The sequence below is a fragment of the Felis catus genome, chromosome C1 (genome assembly GCF_018350175.1).
Source record: "Felis catus isolate Fca126 chromosome C1, F.catus_Fca126_mat1.0, whole genome shotgun sequence".
In the NCBI taxonomy this organism is placed as follows: domain Eukaryota; kingdom Metazoa; phylum Chordata; class Mammalia; order Carnivora; family Felidae; genus Felis; species Felis catus.
This window is the reverse complement of record NC_058375.1, coordinates 96,905,726-96,927,478: the sequence shown is the minus strand read 5'-3', so window position 1 is coordinate 96,927,478 and position 21,753 is coordinate 96,905,726. Positions and strand designations below refer to the sequence as shown.

The following is a 21,753-nucleotide window of genomic DNA, read 5'->3' as shown; positions in this document are numbered from 1 at the left end:
GCCCCGCATCGGGCTCTGTGCTGACAGCTCGGAGCCTGGAGCCTGCTTCGGATTCTGTCTCCTTCTCTCTCTGCCCCTCCCCAACTTGTGCTCTGTCTGTGTCTCTCAAAAAATAAATAAACGTAAAGGAGTAAAAACAGAACATTTCTCACCCTCCAATTAAGAACACAGAAGTTCCTATATTGGGACAGGTTCATGGTCTCTAACCCCAGTCTCAAACATTTAAAAATGTTAACAGACTTAATTTTGTGGGAGAGCAAAGCTCCCCTTAGAGTATGATGAGTTCCCTTAGCATCCACTAAAGAATTAGACATGAATTCACCTAAACCTTTTTAGACCTGTTTTCAGTCTCTACACCCAAATATACTGGGGTCATTAATGTCAAACATACTATGTGGCATAACTACGTGAGATGTTAGGACAATAAAACAGAACTCACACTCTGGAGGACACAAATGAATATATTAAGACAGTCAATACAATATATGCAGCAAATTTTAGTAGATGATGAGGAAAAACATCAGAGGCTTTGGGAAAATAATATGGTAATGGGTTCTGCAAATTTGGGGATGTGATCAAATTCATTCATTTACTGGGTATCAATAAAATACTTTTTTAGTTCCTACTTTGTGCCAGGCACGGTTTATGGTGCAAGGGATACAACAATGATGCATGCAAAACTTCCAGCCCTTATGAAGCTCATATTCTAGTGTTTTGAATAAAAATATTATAATAAATAGCACTAAAATTAGTTCTGCTGTAATTCTGTGGCTTCCCACTTCTACTCTCAATTAGCAGGGTAAGAATCTCCTAAGCAACCACATTAGTTAGGGGTGCTCAAAAGATTCTCCACCACTAAATTTCTGTTGGTTTTGCATTTAATGAAAAATAAGAGAGTCAGGTTTGCAAATTTTCTTTGGGTGATTAAGAATTTAAATTCAACATATTGCTAACAAATCTTTCAGGTAATTTTTACTGGCATGTTTCTGATCCCCTGCATTTTTAGTTGAAGGCTGAGTCTTAAAACTACATTTTGTTCTTATCCTATAAAGTAGGACTCACGCCAACAGGATTCCCGTATCTTGGAGCCTCAAATATTTCGAGTCGCAGGGTAATGGCATATCATGTTATTAGTAATGACAGCTTATTATTGACTTATCCAAACTTCCACTTGGTACAACTCACTTCAGCCTGTTAGATGGCTGCCAGATGGTTCCATACACAACCTTTTAGAAAAAAATTAGAATTGCATCACCTGCTCTACACAGACTTTCCGATAGATTTTACTACTTCTAATTCAGTGTCACGTTAAAGTCAATACGGAAGATCAGTTAGAAGTGACTCATCTATTTACAAACCCGCATTTCCGCTGCCGTTAATAGCTTCCTTGTCCTCATCTTCTTCCTCTTCAGGAAGAGAGCTGTCCATTCTCTCCATCTTGCTGACAGATGTGGTTCGCTTTCTTTGGGATTCTGTGTCAAACTCATTATCAAAGAGGACCTGATCAACTGGATCTGGCTGGAAAGGACTGGGTTCTGCTGGAGGTTTGGGAGTTCCATAGAAGTTTCCTGAAATGGACAAAGTAATAGAAGCTGAAAGAACTGATGTTGAATTGAGAGTCAGAACAATATGACCCAGCGTATGTCTCTGCCCTGGTATCTCATACTGAGGCTTCTAATTGATCACCGTTGGCCAAAAGGAAGCCAAAACACTTCTTCTTAGGAGTGGAGGAGGGAGAAAGAACAGAAAGAACTAATTTTTCAAGAGCCCTTTACCATGTATTTTCTAACATTACCTAACTTAAAGAAAAAAAAACTTAATGTTATTTTTGAGACAGTGAGAGAGAGAGAGAGAGAGAGAGAGAGAGAGCACAAGCAAAGGAGGGGCAGAGGAAGAGGGAGACATAGAATCTGAAACAGGCGCCAGGCTCTGAGCTGTCAGCACAGAACCTGACATGAGACCCGAACTCACGAACCACGAGATTTTGACCTGAGCCCAAGTCAGACACTTAACCGACTGAGCCACCCAGGCACCCCTAACATTATCCAACTTTTTAATACTGTTTGTACTAAGGATAGGAAGTTGACTTCATGTACATAGTTTATTTATTCCTACAGGGCTGGCTTTGCATGGGATCTAAATTAGGGCCTCGTTTGTGAATTTAAATGCATCAATGCTCTTGTGTAAGACTAATTGGCATAAGAAGTGGGAGTAAAGGAAGAGAAAACTAACTCAAATAATTTTGTTCTGATGTGCAACATAATGAACTATTTTGGTAAAACGAGGAAATATGTGGGTAAAGGATAAAGCTGAGAACTAACCAGTGTGTTTCGAAATGTAGGCTGTTTATGTAAAAGTAATTTTTAGGTTCTCTGAGCATCCTAATTATATTATTTTATTTGACAATTTATTGAACAGAGACATTATTAGCATAATTCAATATTGGCTTACTCTCAGGAAAGAAAGAAATACTTTAATATTCTAAGTCTTGAGGATCAGGAAGTTTTGCAGTAAAAATAAATGTTCCAGAGTAGAATGAAAACAATTGAGTATCTTAATTTGTCATGCAATTCCCAGCAGGTGGGCAAATACAATGGAAAACCACTCAAAAGGTCTAACTACATGAATAGTTTGTGGCTCCTGCTAGTTTTGACCTTTTGTCAGCCACCATGCCAATGCTCTAGGAAGATAAATATGGTTAGGGAATAAAATACTCACTATATATATTTCAAAAATCACATCTTCTAATCAAATTCCTGGGCTCTTAAGCAGGCATTTTTTTTTTTTTTTTTTAGTTTTTTAAAAATGTTTATTTATTATTGAGAGACAGAAAGAGACAAAGCATGAGCATGGGAGGGGCAGAGAGAGGGGGACACACAGAATTCAAAGCAGGCTCCAGGCTCTGAGCTGTCAGCACAGAGCCCCATGCAGGGCTCAAGCCCACAAACCACGAGATCGTGACCTGAGTTGAAGTTGGACACTTAACCAACTGAGCCAGCCAGGCGTTCTTTAAGCAGGCAATTATGACACTCATCGCATAAAGTAAGTGAATGGGGTATATAATGAACTATTTGTCCCAGATGTAAAAAGCATAGGTTGTTCACCATAAAACCGAGGCAAATCTACAAATAAGTTCACCTTCAGTAGTGTGTGCCTTGAGGAGAAAGCATTAAGACAAATTCTTTGGAAATCTGACTTAGAGTGGTAATTGTCATTAAAATATTCAAGACAAAACAATGAAATCAAACCAAAACACTTATCAACTACCTCTTATCTCCCCCACTCAATAACTCCCTTGCTTCCAAATCCATGTTTGAAATGGTGTTCTTCCTATCATGTAGATGGATGCAAAGATTCATATTAAAAGGCTCAGAGGAGGTCTCTGCGAACTTTCTGGGCCACGAGTAATAAAGCAAAGACTCAACAAAGAGGCCAGCTCACGCTTCTCTGGGGCAGAGGGCACAGAAACATCCCAAAGAGAAGTCTGGTGGAGGAGAAGGAGGACGCCCCAGGATTTCAATTTCTCCTGCACTGTGTCCCCCAATCACGCTGCCCAGGAATTTGGACATGCCGTGGCAAAAATCAAAAGTCCACTTCTCTAAGGACGGTAGTTGTAGTAAAAATGCTAGACACACATGTTACTGTGTAGACTTAGTAATTACTACCCCACCCAAGGAAGTTTAACTGTCTTCCTGGGTGAAATCAGACAAATTTGCGATATTGAGATTGCTAGGACTTCATAATAAATTCTGGCAGTTGCCTTATTTAAACATGATTATTGGACTTAGATTAAAAAAGAAAACTAGCGCTGCTCATAAGGAAATTAGATCTATTTTTCTTGAGTGGTTGGTAAATAGCAAGATTTCAGATACAGCAAGGCGTAAAAATGACACAGTTTGTGAATCCTACTATAGTTATTATCAGAGAAAGGGTTTCAGCTTTTTGAAGCTGTTTTGGAAGGTTTCCGCCCCCCGTCTTTTTTCTTTTCTGAAGGTTTTTTTAATATTTTTCAAATGGAATTATCAACTATTAAATATTTTAAATACACACAAAAACACAGACAAGTGTATTAGAAGCATCCTTATTTACTTAACTTTCCTTTCAGGTCTCCCTTTTATCCCTCTTTAAGGACTTGCATATATGGTCACATATTCAATTAAAGCCCTAACTTCCTGGCTCAGTCCTTCCCGTGCTCTCCTTGAGCTGTCCTGAAGTTGGTACGTGTCATTCCCCTGCACACTATGTACAGCTAGGATGCATGTACATGCACACATAATATATAGATACCAATGTTTCTGTACAAGCTTCATAAAGGTTTTTATCACATTTCGTATCTTTTTAAAAATAAATGGTATACTGTATGTATTCTTTTGCATCTTTCTTTTTATACAATTATATTTCCAGGACTCATTCCTGTTCATACATGTAGATTCAAGTCTATTTAACTGCTGTATAATAGTCCATTTTCATGAAAAATTAAAGCGCATCTCATTAACTCCCCTACTCAAACAGAGTTGTTTCCATTCTCTCACTGTTTCAAATTAATGCTGTAAAGACCATTCCGGCATGTGACTACATATGCACAGAGGTAAGGATTTCTCCAGTGTAGGCATCTAAAGAGGGAACTGCCAGGGGCGCCTGGGTGGCGCAGTCAGTTAAGCGTCCGACTTCAGCCAGGTCACGATCTCGCGGTCCGTGAGTTCGAGCCCCGCGTCGGGCTCTGGGCTGATGGCTCAGAGCCTGGAGCCTGTTTCCGATTCTGTGTCTCCCTCTCTCTCTGCCCCTCCCCCGTTCATGCTCTGTCTCTCTCTGTCCCAAAAATAAATAAACGTTGAAAAAAAAAAATTTAAAGAGGGAACTGCTGGGTTCAGAGTTAAGTGCATCTTCAAATTTACCAGCTATTACCAAGATGCTCCCCAAAAGGGGATTGTATCATTTTATACTCTTGCCAGCAGTATATGGGAGTTTCCACTTCCCACAATTATCAGACTTTAAGATTTTTGTCAATCTGATTGGTGTGAAATGGAGCATTTCAATTTGCATTTCCTTTGAATTCAGCACACAACAATTAATAATATGTAATATGCCACACTGCCAGATCCCATGTTGTTATACTTAACAGAGGGAAATAAAGGAGAATGTCTTTGTGATGTAAGGGCGGAGAAGGACTTCTTTTTTTTTTTTTATGTTTGTTTATTTTGAGAGAGAGAGAGTGCACGTGTGAGCAAGCACGGGGGAAGGGCAGAGACAGGGAAAGAGAGGGAGAATCCCAAGCAGGCTCTGTGCTGTCCGCTGTCCGCACAGAAGCTGATACAGAGCTCGATCTCATGGTCATGACCTGAGCCAAGATCAAAAGAGTTGGAAGCTCAACTGACTGAGTCACCCAGGCGTCCCCAGAGAAGGACTTCTTAAAACTTCTAAAGCACAAATCCTAAGAGAAACAGTGATAAATTTCATACATAAAAATTAAGGATTTCTGGAAGACTGGGTGGCACAGTGAGTTAAGCATCTGACTCTTGATTTCAGTTCAGCTCACAATCTCACGGTTCTTGGGTCTGAGCCCCACAATAGGCTCTGCACTATCAGCAGGGAGCCTGCTTGGGACTCTCTCTCCTTCTGCCCCTCTTCCATTCTCTAAAACTAAATAAACATTAAAAAAAAAAATTAGGGGCGCCTGGGTGGCTCAGTCGGTTAAGCGTCCGACTTCAGCTCAGGTCATGATCTCGCGGTCCGTGAGTTCAAGCCCCGCGTCGGGCTCTGTGCTGACCGCTCAGAGCCTGGAGCCTGTTTCAGATTCTGTGTCTCCCTCTCCCTCTGACCCTCCCCCGTTCATGCTCTGTCTCTCTCTGTCTCAAAAATAAATAAACGTTAAAAAAAATTAAAAAAAAAAAAATTAAGGATTTCTGTTCAATGAAGCAACACAGGACAAGCTTATCAGGTGCCAGAATGGGAGAAAACCTCTATAACCAATAAGGAATTAATTTCTAAATAAATATCTAAATATCTAAGAAATGTCTGCAAACGGAGATCCCACTTGAAAAAAACAAACGAAAAGGCAATTACTAATAGGCATATGAAGAGACGCTCAAACTCTCTAACTACCAGAGAAACTTGAATTTAAAGGAGATAGCACTTCTACAACCATCAGACTGGCAAAATTCTGAAGCCGGATGGTGAGGAAGTGGAGTCCTTACTGATGCTGCTGCAGGAACCGACCGCCAATGCAGGGGCAGAGCTACCTCAACCCCTTTACCAGAGCGAGTACAGACAGCCCTTAAAACCCCACAGTTCTGCCCCTGGGTACGTATGCCACAGACACACTCACACAGGTCTAGGAGAAAAGGGTGTCACCGCTTTATCCATGGTGGCAGGGGAGATTGGAAGCAATCTGGAAGTCAATCACTGGGGAGAGGGGTTAAGTAAAATGCCGTGGATTCACAACCTGGAGTACTGTGCAGTGGTGAAGACAGCAATGAATTACATGTAAATACAGTATAGCAACATGGGTGAACCCAGAAAACATAGAAACAACTGAAAACCGTTAAAAACTGAATGAGATCTAGAATAATAAACAGTAAATGCATACAAATAATAAATGCATGCACACGAGGTGCACAATACACATTTTGCAAGAATGCATACAAACAAAAGCATACATATTAAACACATCAGTCTGGTTGCCACTAAGAGGGAGGTGAATGAGAACAGGCTATTTGCATAAAAATATAAAACGGCAGTGGTCACTTCCTCTCAGAAGCCTTCACAGGCCACCTTATCTTTGATATTCTTACTATTTTCTTTAAATCTCTTGTTTTCTGGGGCGCCTGGGTAGCTCAGTCGGTTAAGCAGCCGACTTCGGCTCAGGTCATGATCTCGCGGTCCGTGAGTTCGAGCCCCGCGTCAGGCTCTGGGCTGATGGCTCAGAGCCTGGAGCCTGTTTCAGATTCTGTGTCTTTCTCTCTCTGACCCTCCCCTGTTCATGCTCTGTCTCTCCCTGTCTCAAAAATAAATAAAACATTAAAAAAAAAAAATTAAAAAAAAAATCTCGTTTTTGTTTCCTTCATAACATCTCCTTCTGATGTTTGATTTTGTTTGTTTTATTAACTTCGTATTTAGATATGGGATTTATTAAGGTAGTATCATTTCAATATTGTTCACTACAGTATCACTATTCCCTCTTACACTGCTTGGCATATAGTGGGTACTTAATAAATGGGTTGCTGAGGGGTGCCTGGGTGGCTCAAGTCAGTTAAGCCTCCGACTCTTGATTTCAGTTCAAGTCACGATCTCATCATTCATGAGATCGAGCCCTGCACTGGGTTCTGCGCTGACAGCGTGGAACCTGCTTGGGATTCTGTCTCTCTCTGCCTCCTCTGCTAGTGCGTTCTCAAAAGAATCAAATAAACTTAAAATTAAAAAAAAAAATGGGTTGCTGAATGAATGAATGAACGAATGAATGAATGAGTTGTGGGAGCTAAGCTCAGAACCCGTAGCTGCGGCAAACTGAGCAGGCAAAAGCAAATCACAGAAGACTCTGAAGAGGATTCACAAGCAGAGCTGTGCCGGAGGAAGGCTAGCACGACAGCAATGGGCAGGTGGGGAGCACAGAGGGAAGAAGGTGAACAAATGACATGAACCATAGTAGCCCAGACGCAAGCCAGTCCGAGGCCCACAAGGAAGTGTGAGAGTGAAAAGAAAGGCACTGGAAAAGCTGCTACAGACAAAGAAATGGCTAGATTTGGTAGCAGACACGTGGGAATAGGAGAGAGAGGAGGAAGCAAATGACGACTCCACTGTTTTGAGCCCAGGGTGCAGCTAAAGAGAGAAATTACGAATTACTCTTTTGGATACACACAAATGCATGTTTGGATACACTGAACTCAAGGTCAGTGTTTATTGAACACCATTTCTAGACACTAGGGATACTTCTGAATAAGAAAGACATGATGCTGCCTTCATCAAGCTTGTGAAAAAGGCAACCATGACAGCGTGATGAAGCAATGATGAGGGAGTACGGGAAACCATGGAGCGGACAAGCTTGCCAGGGGACAGCGGAGGTTAAGGGGGAACAAAGGACGGAACGCGGCCTCATTTAAAAACTGAAACTGATCTTAAGTCTCTGCTTCCTAGAATCAAGTGGGTAGAGAAGAGATAAGAAAAGAAAATCAATTATTCTATTTTTGTTCTTTCCCCCCCAATCTATATTCTCTCTTCTCCAAGAGAGCCAAGCTGTAGACTTTTTAAAGTGCACAGTATTTGGATTCCCAACCACAAACAGAGAGCAATCAACAAACACATGTTGAGTTCACACGATGAATATGAATTTCTCTGAAATATGCAAACTGGCCAGTTTGAATGATTTCAGTACATTCTTCACAATCAGCTTCATAATATGATGGAATGCTTCTGCTTATTATTTAATCCCATTTTAGTTAGCAAATGACAAAGAGCCTAACCAAAAGAAAAATTTCCCAAAGATCAACAGAAAATTTTTTTTACAAAAATGGTATTTTACTGATCAAATTCCCTTTGAAATAATTCTAGTCAGTTTTCTAATAATTCAGATAGTTTTCTTGGTTGCTGCCATTGTCAGTATTTGGGGACATACCATCATACGTTCCACTTTCTAATAATGCGCCACTCTCTTCCAGTGCTTTGAACTGTTCAACAGAAATGAAATTATAGTCCACCCCTGGTACTTCCCCATCCCTGGGGGCCCTTGTAGTGCCTAAGGAAAAAAACAAGAAAAAAAAATAGGTTGTAAACTGCTTTTAAACTTACAAAATATTGAGAATAGAAAATACAGTCTATAGAGAACACATGGGAGAAACACACTACTGAATATATGGTACCTTCTAGAATGACGATCAGAAAATTTTAGATTTAACATTTTTTGGTGAGAGTAGGAAAATAATGTAGAATGACTCAATACACTTTAACAAAATCTACAGATAGCTATGAAATTTGAACCACAAAGACTAAAAAAAGTTTTAGTGTCAAAGGAAGCTTAACTTTCTAAGACACAATTCTTTTTTTTTTTTTTTTAAGTTTATTTATTTTCGGAGAGAGAGAGAGCGTGCGCGCAAGTGAGCTCAGGGGAAGGGCAGAGAGAGAGGGGGAGAAAGAGAATCCCAAGCAGGCTCCGTGCTCCTAGCACAGAGCCCAAAGAAGGGCTTGATCTCACAAACTGTGAGATCATGACTGAGCCTAAACCAAGAGTTGGATGCTTAACCAAGTGAGCCACACAGGTGCCCCCAACAGTTAATTCTTTTACTTCAATTATCACTACTTAACATCTGAAGGAAAGATAAATCTACCAATGACAGATTCATATTTCATATTTTGAGGGACATGGTATTCTTTTTTGTTTTTAATTGAAGTAAAGTTGACACACAGTGTTAGTCTCAGGTGTATACAGACTTCATTTTTATCAAGCTACATTTGTTTCTTCCCTGGAATAAATGTAAGCTAACCTTCTACTTCCTAGCGTCATGAAGGACAATAAAAAGAGAGACACAATTTTTAAAGGTTCTTTTAATAAACTCTAGTTTAAAAACTTGGACAAATTTTAATTATGAAATTATTTTAGATTAACGAATAAAAGGCTTAAGATAGGTATTCACATATTACACCTTAGCCATTATTAAGTCATTTCAAACACTTCAGAAATACACTGTTTAATGAAATATACTACGGCAATACAATACTAAATTTCTGTCTATTAAAGAATTCATGCTGAAGCCAAATATTTCAGATCAAAAGTATAAGTTCAAGTTATGGCAGCACTGCTACCTTTGACTGAATTTTACTGAATATGAATTAAATTGAAAATTTATTATCAGTTCTAGATACTAGAAAAATTATTTTAAATAGTAGAGAATACAAAAAAGAGATCTAAGTATTTAGCCAGGAAACAGAGTTAGGATATTGCGGCAAATCCTGTGTAAGAATGCCTTCCCAAACCTCTTCCTCCACTTCTGCTCCCTATTCATTAATGGCGCTCCAAGCCAGAAACTGGCAAGTCCGCCATCTTAGGTTCTTCTCTCTATTCCACATCTAGTCAACAAACCCGGTTGATTCCATCTCCTGAATATCTCTAGGATTTATATACTTTAATTCATTCTCACACTGACCTAATTCATATCACTATCTATGGTCTCCTCGGTTGAACCCTTGCTCTCCCTGGCTACTCTCCTTACCCAGACTGTAGCCAGTGACTTCTCTAAAACAATCATCTGGGCAAAAATCCTCTAAATCAATCAAAGGTTTCCCATAATCTTTAGCACTCAAGTCCACACTCTACCTTTCCAGGTTCTTGATTGCCTCACTCCTTTCATATCCCAGGCTTTAAACATAAGAGGGTTTTTTTCCCCTCTTTTGTTTCTTGCATTTGCTCACCTCCATAAGGCCTTTGTCCAAGCCATTCTTTTCTCTGGAAGACTTCCTCTTCCCTTTCCCACTCTTACCTCAGCTAATTCCTGGCTTAGAAAGTTTCTTTAGTGGGGCGCCTGGGTGGCTCAGTCAGTTAAACCATTGACTTAAGCTCAGGTCATAACCTCACAGTTTGTGGGTTCAAGGCCCATATCACTGTCAGTGCAGAGCCTGCTTTGGATCCTCTGCTCCCTCTCTCTCTGCCCTTACCCCCCCATTCCCCATGTGTGTGTGTGCGCTCTCTCTCTCTCTCTCCCTCTCTCTCAAAAATAAACATTAAAAAAAAAAAAAAGTTTCTTCAAGAAACCTTCCTGGGGTATGGAACATGAAGGAATCACATCTAAGTGGTTCAAAGTAATAGCCCCGAGTCTTAGCACAGTGAAAGAATCATGGTAGGTACTCAATATAGACAGTTGTCCAGTAAATTACATGAAATTTTACGCAAATATAACTAGCAGTGTCTAGAAATATGCTATTATTATAACTCACAGGAAATTATTAATTGCTCTTACTTTTTAGTTGCATTACATTCTATAACATGAAAAACTCCATAAAGATATTAATAAACCATTAATGGTAACAATCTCAGGAAATAACAATTAAGCCAACACTGTAAGCTGTATTCAACAAATTTCCCCCCTCATCCTTACCCAACTTCTTATAAAAATGAGCATTTCTTTATCTGCTTTATCTCACAGAGGATACAAAATCTGGAAAACATAACATTCTTTCTTGTTAAATATTTTTTTGTCAAATTTGTTTTTTCATATATATTGACTAAACTACATCGTTAGAGTCCCCAAAAAGCTAATAGCTCTTAGCTCCATATAAAGTAAAAGTTAACATTGGAAAAGAAATTTAATGATTAAATTTAAAATTTATAATGATCTGTGATAGATGAAAAACGTGGCCACAATATTTTGTACCTCTTTCCATCAAGAGGCAGCCTCCTGCCTCATCTCTGAAATCTAGACTGGATCTATGGTTTGCTTTCAGTAATTTAAGGTGGAGGATGTGATTTTGTACAATTTCAGGAGTCTAGGCTTTCATCTTTGCCTTATTAGAATGGTTCCACCACCAAGTATGGAAGTGTAGTCTAGACTCTGATGAGAGAGCCTCACCCAAGAAACAGCACCAGGGTTCCAGACATGTGAGTGAGGCCATCTTAACCCCTACAATCTGCGTGGAGGTGCCAATGACCGCAGCCACAAGAGTTGTCCCAGTTGAGTCCATCCGACTCATGGAATCATGAGAAATAATGCATGATGGTTATTTCAAGTCATTAAGTGCTGGGCTGGTTTGTTATTTGGGAAAGGCTAATTAAAATATTATCCAAATAAATTCTACTATAACACATAATGATTATATAAAACTCGACTTAAGAGAAAACCATATTACAGTTAACGCTATAAAAAGAGCACTGATCCAAGGGGCAGGAGTTACTCTATATTTTAGTCTAGAATTGTTATTAACAGTAGAATTTTAAACAAGCACTGAATCCTTCTGGGCCTCCTTCTCTTTCTGCAAAGTGGTGTTGAGCAAGATGATGTTCATGATTCTTTCCATTAGTAGATATGAAATGTTCTGTGTGACATAAACGTTTCCAAGACTTAAAAAGTAGCTTTAATGTTAATTCTCTTAATATGAATTATTACAAATTTTCACATCCTATCCCCAAAAATGTATAATCCCACACACATAAAAAGTTCTCTCCCTTTCTCTACGTTACCTCATTGTCTTCAGCATTCCAGAAAATTTATCTTTATATTCTCCTGATACTCTATATATTTAATGTAAAACTTTCTGTATTGCCTCCAGTCACCAGAATAATTCTTTTTACGTAAAACTTCCTCTGAATCGTATTTACACACAGTGTCCAACTCCTCTCCTCTCACTCTCTCTTGAGCCCATTCCAATCAGATCACTGGCCCACACACTCCGCTGAGACAATCCGCTGTAGTCATCAGGAGTCTCCACTTTGCTTCACCCAATGCTCGAGTCTCAGTCCTCATATGACCTGACCTTGTGTCAACATTTGATAAAACTGACCATTCCCCTCTTTTGCTTTATTCTGAAACCTATAGAAAGTTTCATAAAACATATATGTAAAATTTAACAAGTAGTAATGTATCAAATCCATCCAAGCGAAGAAAGAATATCACCAGGACACCAAAAGCCCTCTTGAATGCCTCCAATCATAATTCTCTCCTTCCCCTCACCCCCAAAGGTACCCACCATCTTGATATCTGTGATGACGATTCCCTTTCTTCTTTCAAATGTTTACCAACTATGTAATGCATTCCTAAGCAACATAGCTTAATTTTGCCGATTTTATAACTTCATATGAATAGAATCATGCCATATGCATCCTTTGAGGTCCACATTAACACGTGCCAAGTTTTTAAACTTCTGCCGACATGTAAAGGCATCTCACTGTGTGTTTAATGTACAACTGGGTTTTGAGATTATATGTTCTTTTTCAAATATTTACTAGCCATAGATATTTCTTCAGTTGTGAAGTGACTGCTCAAGGCTTTTGCCACTTCTCTATTGCCTTGCCTGTCTTCTAAAATTTGGTATGTATTTCTTTACACTCTGGATCCGACAGTGCGTCATCAAATCTCAGTAATCAACGGCTTCTAAAATGCACCACTATCTTATCACTAAAAAAGAAAACAAAATGACAATTAAAATTGAAAGACACCACCTACCGAAAGCTACAATCCAACTGGAGAGAGGTTAAAGTGTGAAATAGCTGTATCTTAGCACTGAGGAAGCACTGCCATCCTGTCACATACAGCATCGCAAAGGGGGAGTTTCTGCAAATATGTGAAATGTGCCTCCTAGAAACAGTGCTCTATGCAAAACTGTGTTCCCCAAATAGTAGATAGAGGTTATGGAGAAAATAGGGTCAGAGTTGACTTCTCAAAACCTAGCGCAACTTTGTTACCCAGAGCACTAGCAAAACCAATAATTCCCCCTAATTAAAAATATTAATACAATTTAAAAGATTTTAAATTCCTAAGAAAAATATCAGACTAAGTAAAATTCTTTGTCTTCAGAAAATGACTTAAAAAAAAAGAAATGGATAGATAGCTTGACAGGAAGGGGTATGAGGAGGGTTGAGGCTACTGAATAATGAAGATAAGATCAGGCAAAATGTGCAATAAATGATTTTAAGATAAAGCACACGTTCAAATTGAGAAGAGGCCAAATCAAGGCGAACGGGCATCACGTATGGTGCATACAACATTCAACTATGTTTGTATATTCCTCCTACTTGCCACTACTTGATGACACAAAACATTAGCTTGCTGGAGGAAATGGAAAGAACCAATATTACTTCCATTAAATTGATATCATTATCCCACCTACTTACCAATCATCTATGAACTTGGTTATTATAGAAACCAATGTTGTAGCAGAACAGACAGTATCTTCTCCTACCCTGTGACTTTTTTCATCTTTTTTAATGGTCTTTTAATGATAATAGTTTTTCATTTTATTGTAGTTAAATTTATCAATCCTCTCCTTTATAGCTAATGCTTCCGTGCCTCGTTGAAGAAATCCTTCCAAAGGCCATGGAGATATTCTATATTCTTTGTTAAAAGCATCACAACTCTGCCTTTTACACCTAATAGTTTAATGCACTAAAATAGATCTTTCTTGACTTGATGGGAGATAGTGGTCGGGCTTCTGTTTTCTTCCAGAAGGCTATTCAACACAATTTATTGAAAAGTCAATTATTTTCCCCTTTGATCAGGCATATTTTCTGTCACAGAAATCTTATACAGAAACATCTACATAAAACTAGGTGTGTGACTGGATTTTCTATTACATCCCATTTACCCACTGATCATTCCTGCACCATTATCACAGTGCTGTAATTATTATATTTTCATGATAAATCTTGATATTTAGGAGAGCAAGTTCACCTATTCTGTTTTTTCCATTTATAGCCCTTCCATATAAAATCTGGAATCAGAGAAAGACGTTAAAAATGCTGGAATTTTTATGGGATTAGAATGAATCTATTAATCAATTTGAGGAGAACTGTTATCTTCACCAATAGTGAATCTTTAATCCAGGAACAAGAAATCTGTCAGTATATTTACATCTTCTTCCTGGTCCCTTAGTTTTGCCTCATAGAAGTCTTTATGCTTCTTCTGAGATTAATTTCTAGGTATTTCAAATACCTATATGCTATTATAAATATTTTTGTAAACTTCCATGTTCTAATTATTGAGAATACAGAAAGAATACAATTGTGAGAATCTACTTGGTCACTTTATTTGGATATAATTGACCTACAATCAAAATTCACTAATTCTAACAGTACAATTCTGTGAGTGTGGGGACCTATCACCCCTAAAAGTTTTCTTGTGCCTCTTTGCAGTCCCCACCCTGTGGCAGCCACTGATCTGGTGTCACTGTAGTTTTGTCTTTAATGGAATCTCACAGAAACAGAATCATACATTAATTTGATTCCAGTAGTGGGTTGTATCTGGCTTCTTTCACTTAGCAGGAGGCTTTTGAGATCTATCCTTGTTGTGATTCAATGTACTTTTATTGCCTAAGTGGTATTCTATTGAATACACCAAAATTTGATTATGCATTTCCCATTGACGGGTATTTGGGTTGGTTCCAGATTTTGGACATTCTAAATAAAGAAGCTATAAAGTTACAAGTCTTTGGGCAGACATATATTTAAATTTATGTTGGGTTAATGTCTAGGAAATGCTGGGTCGTATGGTAAGTCTATGCTTAACTTTAAAAGAAAATGCCCTAAAGTTAATATACGTTGCAGTCTCACCAACTCCTATATGAGAGCTGCAGTTGATTTACATTAGGGTTTTCATGTAAGAATTCCTTCTTGAAGTTTCTTGGCAAATTTACTTTTTCAAAAGCCCAAGAAAAATCAGTCGGTAGGGAAAATGCGAAAACAAAGTATTACAATTCTCCTGTGAGAATTAAAGCTTAATCATTGGACAGACACGTTACTGATTTGAAGGAATCTAAGGATATCAACTGAAATCAAGAGCAAAAAATACTGAAAAGTGAAACCAAATGGTAAAGTTGGCATTTCCACAGCAGCACGTGGGAGAGCAGCAGTCACAATGCACTCGTCAGTCTTACTTGCAGCTGTTCCCTGGGCTACAAGTGTGAGGTCAAGGCCCTGTCTGCTAACAGTGAGTCTTTCTTGCAAATACAGTATTAGTGAGATTAAATGGGTCTATACTTTATATAAATCCTATGACTGGTATTCCCCAAAAAAATCACAGGTTTTGAAAGCAAAACAAGTCCTTAAGTTGGCAGTTCTGACATGGGATTCTATGTAATCATTTAACCTTGAAGGAAGATCTGAATATTATTTGAATACTATCCAACAATGTCCTTTGGCCTTTTCCACTGCTTGAGTATGTGTTATGAGTTTCAGTGCTTTGTAAATAATAGAAGAAATGCGAAGAGAAGTGAACATCACTGTGGAACACTCCAAACCTGAAATCAGAAACTGGTCTAAAATCTAAGGTAGAAGCAATATGGATTTCAATGGCAAAACCAACATCAGGGCAAGGAGACAACATATTTTCACCATTAAAAAGAAAACAAGCTTATTCAAATGACCACTGACTAGCGTATAACAATTTGAAGAGCATCGATGCAATATGGAAAAATTTTATATACTGGAATATTTGCAACCAAGCAAAGTCAGAACTATCGGCTAATGCAATTGATATTTGTGTGCTTTATAATTTCATTTTAGGAGTGAAAATTCCAAATATTATATATGTGCAGTACTCTTCCAAATTTTAACTGATTTTTATTTGGCATTTATTTTGTGTTAATGTTCCCATCTTTTAATGTCTCCTATTAGCAAATGTCTGTATCAGGTAGAGAGAAGTGTTGAAAAGTGTTATCATAATCTTGTTATATCAGTTTATAATAATAACAAACCACTTGATTTTTACAGTGGTTGGTACACTCAGGAGAATCGATTCATACCACGGTGTTTGTGGCCATCATTCCTGCTATAATGGTCAAGGGCAGCAGTCATGTGGGTTCCCACGGTGCTTGGTTCAGCTAACTCTTCATCATAACGAACCGCAGTTTATACGGGGATCAAACTGTGATGCCACTTCTTGTCATGAACTGTGAGCACCCGGCTTTCCACTGGAACGAGCATGGCACTGTGCTCATGGCCCAAGAACACAACCAAATCTAAAATCCCTTCTTGGCAGGTCTGTGTCCTGGGACCACTACCAGTACTGATTCTGTATTAGCCAGGATCCAAACAGGAGAGAAACATGGTAACTTGAACAAGGCCAGCTTAATATAACCAATTATTAGCTATTTACAAGGAATTAACTAAGAGGAAATAAAAGAGCACCCTAAAGCTGAGGGAGAATACTCCAGTGAGGAACAAACTTGGAAGGGAAGAACGCTCCCAAACTCTGGGATTCAGACCTGTGTGGAGAAGGTGTGGTAGCAGTGATGGATCTGGTTCACAGTTGGTGGGTCAAGGCTGATGGACAGGGAACAACCTGGTGGAGTACTGATGAAATTAGCCAGCAAGCTGCCTGTGGTGGGGGGTGTTTTGAACCTAACAAAACCATCTGGGACCCTGGCTGGACTTGCCAGAAACCCAGTAGAAAACCACTTACAGGGGATATTGTTGAAATGTGGGGAGCCACTGGGGTGCCCATCAAACTCATCAGGAAACTGCAAGGAAATCAGCAGGTGCACTGGTAAAACTCATGAAGCATCATGAATGGGAGTTGAATTTTGTCAAATGTTTTATCTGCACCTATTTGAAAAGATCATATGTTTTTTTGTTTTGTTTTCTTTTCTTTTGTTTTCCAGTCTATTACTATACTAGTTTCATATGTTATCCTAACCTTGCATTCCTGGGACAAATACCACTTGGTCATAATGTATTGTCCTTTTTACATATTGCTATATATTGATTTGCTAAAATATTTTAAGGAGTTTTAAGTCTACGTTCACGAAAAACTGTGTCTAATGTTATTTTCTTCTAATGTCTTTGTCTGGTTTTAGAATTGAATGAGTTGAGAAATTCCCTCCTCCTGTATCTTCTCAAAGAATCTGTGTAGAATTTGTGTTATTTCTTTAAATATCTGGAACAATTCACCTGTACCATCTGGACCTGATGCTTTCTTAGAGGGAAAGTTACAAACTACAAATTCAATTCCTTTAATAAACTTAGAAGTTATTCAGTTATCTCTTTCTTCTTGAGTGAGCACTGGTAGTTTTTGCCTTCTGAGGAATTTTTCCATTTCATCTGAGTTGCTGAGTTTACAGTCACAAAGTTGTTCAGACTATTCCTGATTGTTCACTTAACATCTGTAGGATTTTTAATGATGCTATCTCTTTCACTCCTGATGCTGTTATAGTGTGTTCTCTCTCGTCACCTGAACAGTACGGCTAGAAGTATACCAGTTTCATTGATCAGAAAGAACCAGCTTTAGGTTTCATTGATTTTTCTTTATTTTCTGGTTTATCAGTTTCTGCTTTTATCTTTATTATTTCCTTCCTTCTACTTAATTTGGGTTTACTTTGCTCTTCTTTTGCTAAATTCTTAAAGTAGAAGTTTAGATCATCGATTGACATATTTATTATTTTCTAAGTATTTAGCACTATAAATTTCCCTCTAAACACTGTGGTAACAGCAGTATTGGTATGTTGGGTTTGATTATGTTTTGAGATGCTGATGTAATATTTTGTAATTTTCCTTGTGGCTTTAACTCACAGGTTATTTAGAAGTGTGCTAATTTCCAAATATTCAGAGATTTCCCAGATGATTTTCTGTTAAGTGATTTCTTGCAATCCCTTTATGATCACAGGATATATGTTGTATAATTTAAATCCTTTTAAATTTATTGAATCTTGTTTTGTGGCCTGGAGTATGGTCTTTATTTGTAAATGTCCTATGTGCACTAGAAAAGAATGTATAGTCTTCTGTTGTTGGGAAGCATGTTCTAGTAAACAGCAATTAGGTCAAGTTGGTTCAAAGTGTTATCCATGTCAGAATCACCTTAGTGATTTTTTGCTTACTTTCCCTAAAGAGGGTGTTGAAAATTTGAACTCTAATTAAGAAGTAGTCTATTTCCTTCCAGTTCTATCACTGTGGTATCATTTTCATCCCATCTGTAGAATTTCCTTTACTGTTTCTTATAGTGCAAGCCTGCTGGTAAAAAATTCCCTCACCATTTTTTATTTATTTATTTTTGGTCTGAAAAATTCTTTATTTCTCTTAAGGATGTAGAAATCTTTTGTTGTATGTAGCAATCCAGGTTGGCAGTTTTTCCTTTCAGCATGTTGAAAATGACATTTGATTGACTTCTGGCTTGTATTGGTTTCTGTTGACAAGTCTGCAGTCATTCTTTATTCCCTTGTATTTAATGTATCTTTTTTCTGTCTTTCACATTTTCTCTATCACTGGTTTTCAGCAATTAGATTATGATACAGTTAGATGTGTTTTTTTTACGTTTCTTCTGTTTGGGGTTTGTTGAGATCCATAGTTCTGCGGATTTATAGTTTTCGTCAAATTTAAAATTTTTTCAGCCTGTTTCATCACATATCTTGTTTGTTTCCTCCCCATCTCTGCTTTGACAGTATGCATCATTCAATATGAACAGATCACAGTCCTGTTCTGCCTATAATCCTATTTCTGAAAATAGCTGTTACATATATCTTGACCAATTTCTAGTTGTTTACAGTAAGAAGGTAAATCCAGTACCAGTTAGTCATTCATGGTAGAAGCAGAAATGTCTTTCTCTGGTTACTTAAAAAAAATAGTTTATGTCTTTAGTCTTTTTCCTCTCTGTTTCAGTTTGATTCATTTATATTGCTATGTCTTCAAGTTCACTGATTTTTCTCTTCTGTAGCTTCTACCCTGCTATTAAGCCTATCCACTGAATTTCTAAAGTTCCATTTAGTTCTTTTTAAAAAATATTCCAGGGGCGCCTGGGTGGCGCAGTCGGTTAGGCGTCCGACTTCAGCCAGGTCACGATCTCGCGGTCCGTGAGTTCGAGCCCCACGTCAGGCTCTGGGCTGATGGCTCAGAGCCTGGAGCCTGTTTCTGATTCTGTGTCTCCCTCTCTCTCTGCCCCTCCCCCGTTCATGCTCTGTCTCTCTCTGTCCCAAAAATAAATAAACGTTGAAAAAAAAATTTTTTTTAATATTCCATTTTCTCTTAATTTTATTCACATGGTTCTTTAAATCCTTGATCATATTTATCACTCTAAATGTGTGGTATGGTTATACATGTTTATATTTCTGTTTTTTTCTATCAGCTGACTTTTCTTTTGATTGTGGACCATATTTTCTTCTCATCTCATAATTTTTATTAGACACTGGGCATTTAAATATTATGTTATTCAGTGTCAAGATTTTGTTGTCTTCCTTTAAAGAGTGTTGATAATCCCCCTTTCCTCCCTCCCTCCCTCCCTCCCTTCTTTTCTTTCTGCTAACAGTTAAGTCATATGCATATCTGCTTGATATTTTTGGGCTTGCTTAATTAAACTCTGTTAAAGTGGGTTCCAAGGAGCTTACACCAATTTTAGTCCTATTAGTAAGCCATAACCTTTACGAGGTCTCTTCACTCAGGTGGGCTAGAACTCAGATTCTCCCAGCCCTATGTAAGCTCTGGAAACTGCTAGCCTTACAGTTCCCAGAGAGTCTTTGCCTGGCCATGTGGAGTCTCATCCTATACATTCTCAGCTTGGTCTTCAGCAACAGACTCAAGGGGACACCTGTGCAGATTATTTGAGCTCCTTTTCTTTATAGCTCTCTCTTTTCTGACACTGTCCTGCAAATCTCAGGCACTTCAGACTTCTTGAACTCAGATTTCTGTCCCTTCAACTCAGAATCCTCTGTACTCTACTTGGGCTCTCCCTCCCTGTGCTGTGGCCCGGAAAGTGCCTCTAGGCAGAAGACCGAGGAACCATAGGACTCCTTCGTGTATAGTCTCCTTTCTCTTAGGAATCACAGTCTTGTCCTTTCTACGGTGCAGTGTCTGACAATGGAGAAGTCTTTCTTTCTCTTGTTAATTTTTTTGCTCAAATTGTTTCAGGTTTTGTCAGTGGGCACCCCTTCTAGATGACTTTTTTTGAAAATGTGCTTCTGATATGTCACCATAGTTTTTCAGGCATTTACATACTTTCTGGTTCAATGAGATGTTTCAAGCTCATCTTATACTTTCCTTGTCCCAGACCTGGAATCAGAATTGTCCCCAAGAATATTTAGTATCTTTTAGTAAAGAATGTTAATTACAGACTTTTTGGTGTGTTAACTGTTACTGATATATCACTGCATTCTTGGAGGAGTTATGGGCACTTCAATGTGTAGGTTAATAGGTCCTGTTAGGCTCTGAAAAGGCTGCAGCTGTTAGGATCTAATGAATTAAAACTGAATAAACTATAGCTCCTTTCTAGGACAAAACCACACACTGAGGGAAAACTGCAAAACTAGGACAGTACAAGTACACTTAAAAGAAGATCCAAGTGAAAGTGCAGAGTACAGCAGAAAGTACAAGTACGTATTTTTATTAACTTGTTTTAACAAGGGAAGAGGGAGCTCAAGAGCTATGAATGCTACCCTGAGACACCCCATGCAGGCAAAATACCAAGTTACTTAGAAGGGAATAAAAATCAGGTTGTTTTCAGACTTTCAAGGAGCAATGCTTTATGCCACAAGACAAATAATTGACTAACAGAGCTAAGATAGTCAAGGAAAGAAAATATGAGCCAAACATTTCATATACATCCAAACAAACTTAAAAGTATAAAGGCCACAGGCCAACTACGATAATCCTCTGACTCCTTCCTCGGAAGTCTCATGGAGAAGAAGCTTTAGAAAACCAAAGTTATTGAAGAAACAACAACGTAAGAATTGGCAGTTAGATTCAGTACGTATTTGCCCACAGGATGAAGAATAAATGATGAGTATAAAGGTGAGAGTACCGTAGGTAATGGCTGTTTGCTTTGTTAATATAGACATAGATCAAGTATCAAAAAATGGTGAAAATGAGGAAAGCATATGAAAAGCTTGCTGAATTTGTTTGTTTGTAGTAAGAAGATATTATTTCAAGTCACGTGATGGGAGGGAGGAAGAAGCAATAACTAGATCATTTAATATTGCTCACAGTTGGGACAAAAACAAAAAGAAGGAAGGAGGAATAGGGTGTTACATAAAAATATTAAGGTAGCCATTAGAATAAGGATACAGGGGCGCCTGGGTGGCGCAGTCGGTTAAGCGTCCAGCTTCAGCCAGGTCACAATCTCGCGGTCCGTGAGTTCGAGC

At 38.4% G+C, this 21,753-nt stretch overlaps 1 protein-coding gene across 3 annotated transcripts in view; it reads right to left on the bottom strand.

Annotated features, from left to right (window-relative positions):
* MAGI3 (membrane associated guanylate kinase, WW and PDZ domain containing 3) overlaps window positions 1-21,753 on the bottom strand; it is a 249,424-nt gene that overhangs the window by 79,018 nt on the left and 148,653 nt on the right. For all 3 annotated transcript variants that reach the window (XM_011285166.4, XM_045033309.1, XM_045033310.1), the window contains exons 3-4: window positions 8,609-8,728; window positions 1,359-1,568 (exon numbers count right to left, since the gene is read on the bottom strand). In XM_011285166.4, the coding sequence (XP_011283468.2) occupies window positions 1,359-1,568; window positions 8,609-8,728 (330 nt within the window). The remainder of the gene's footprint in view (window positions 1-1,358; window positions 1,569-8,608; window positions 8,729-21,753) is intronic.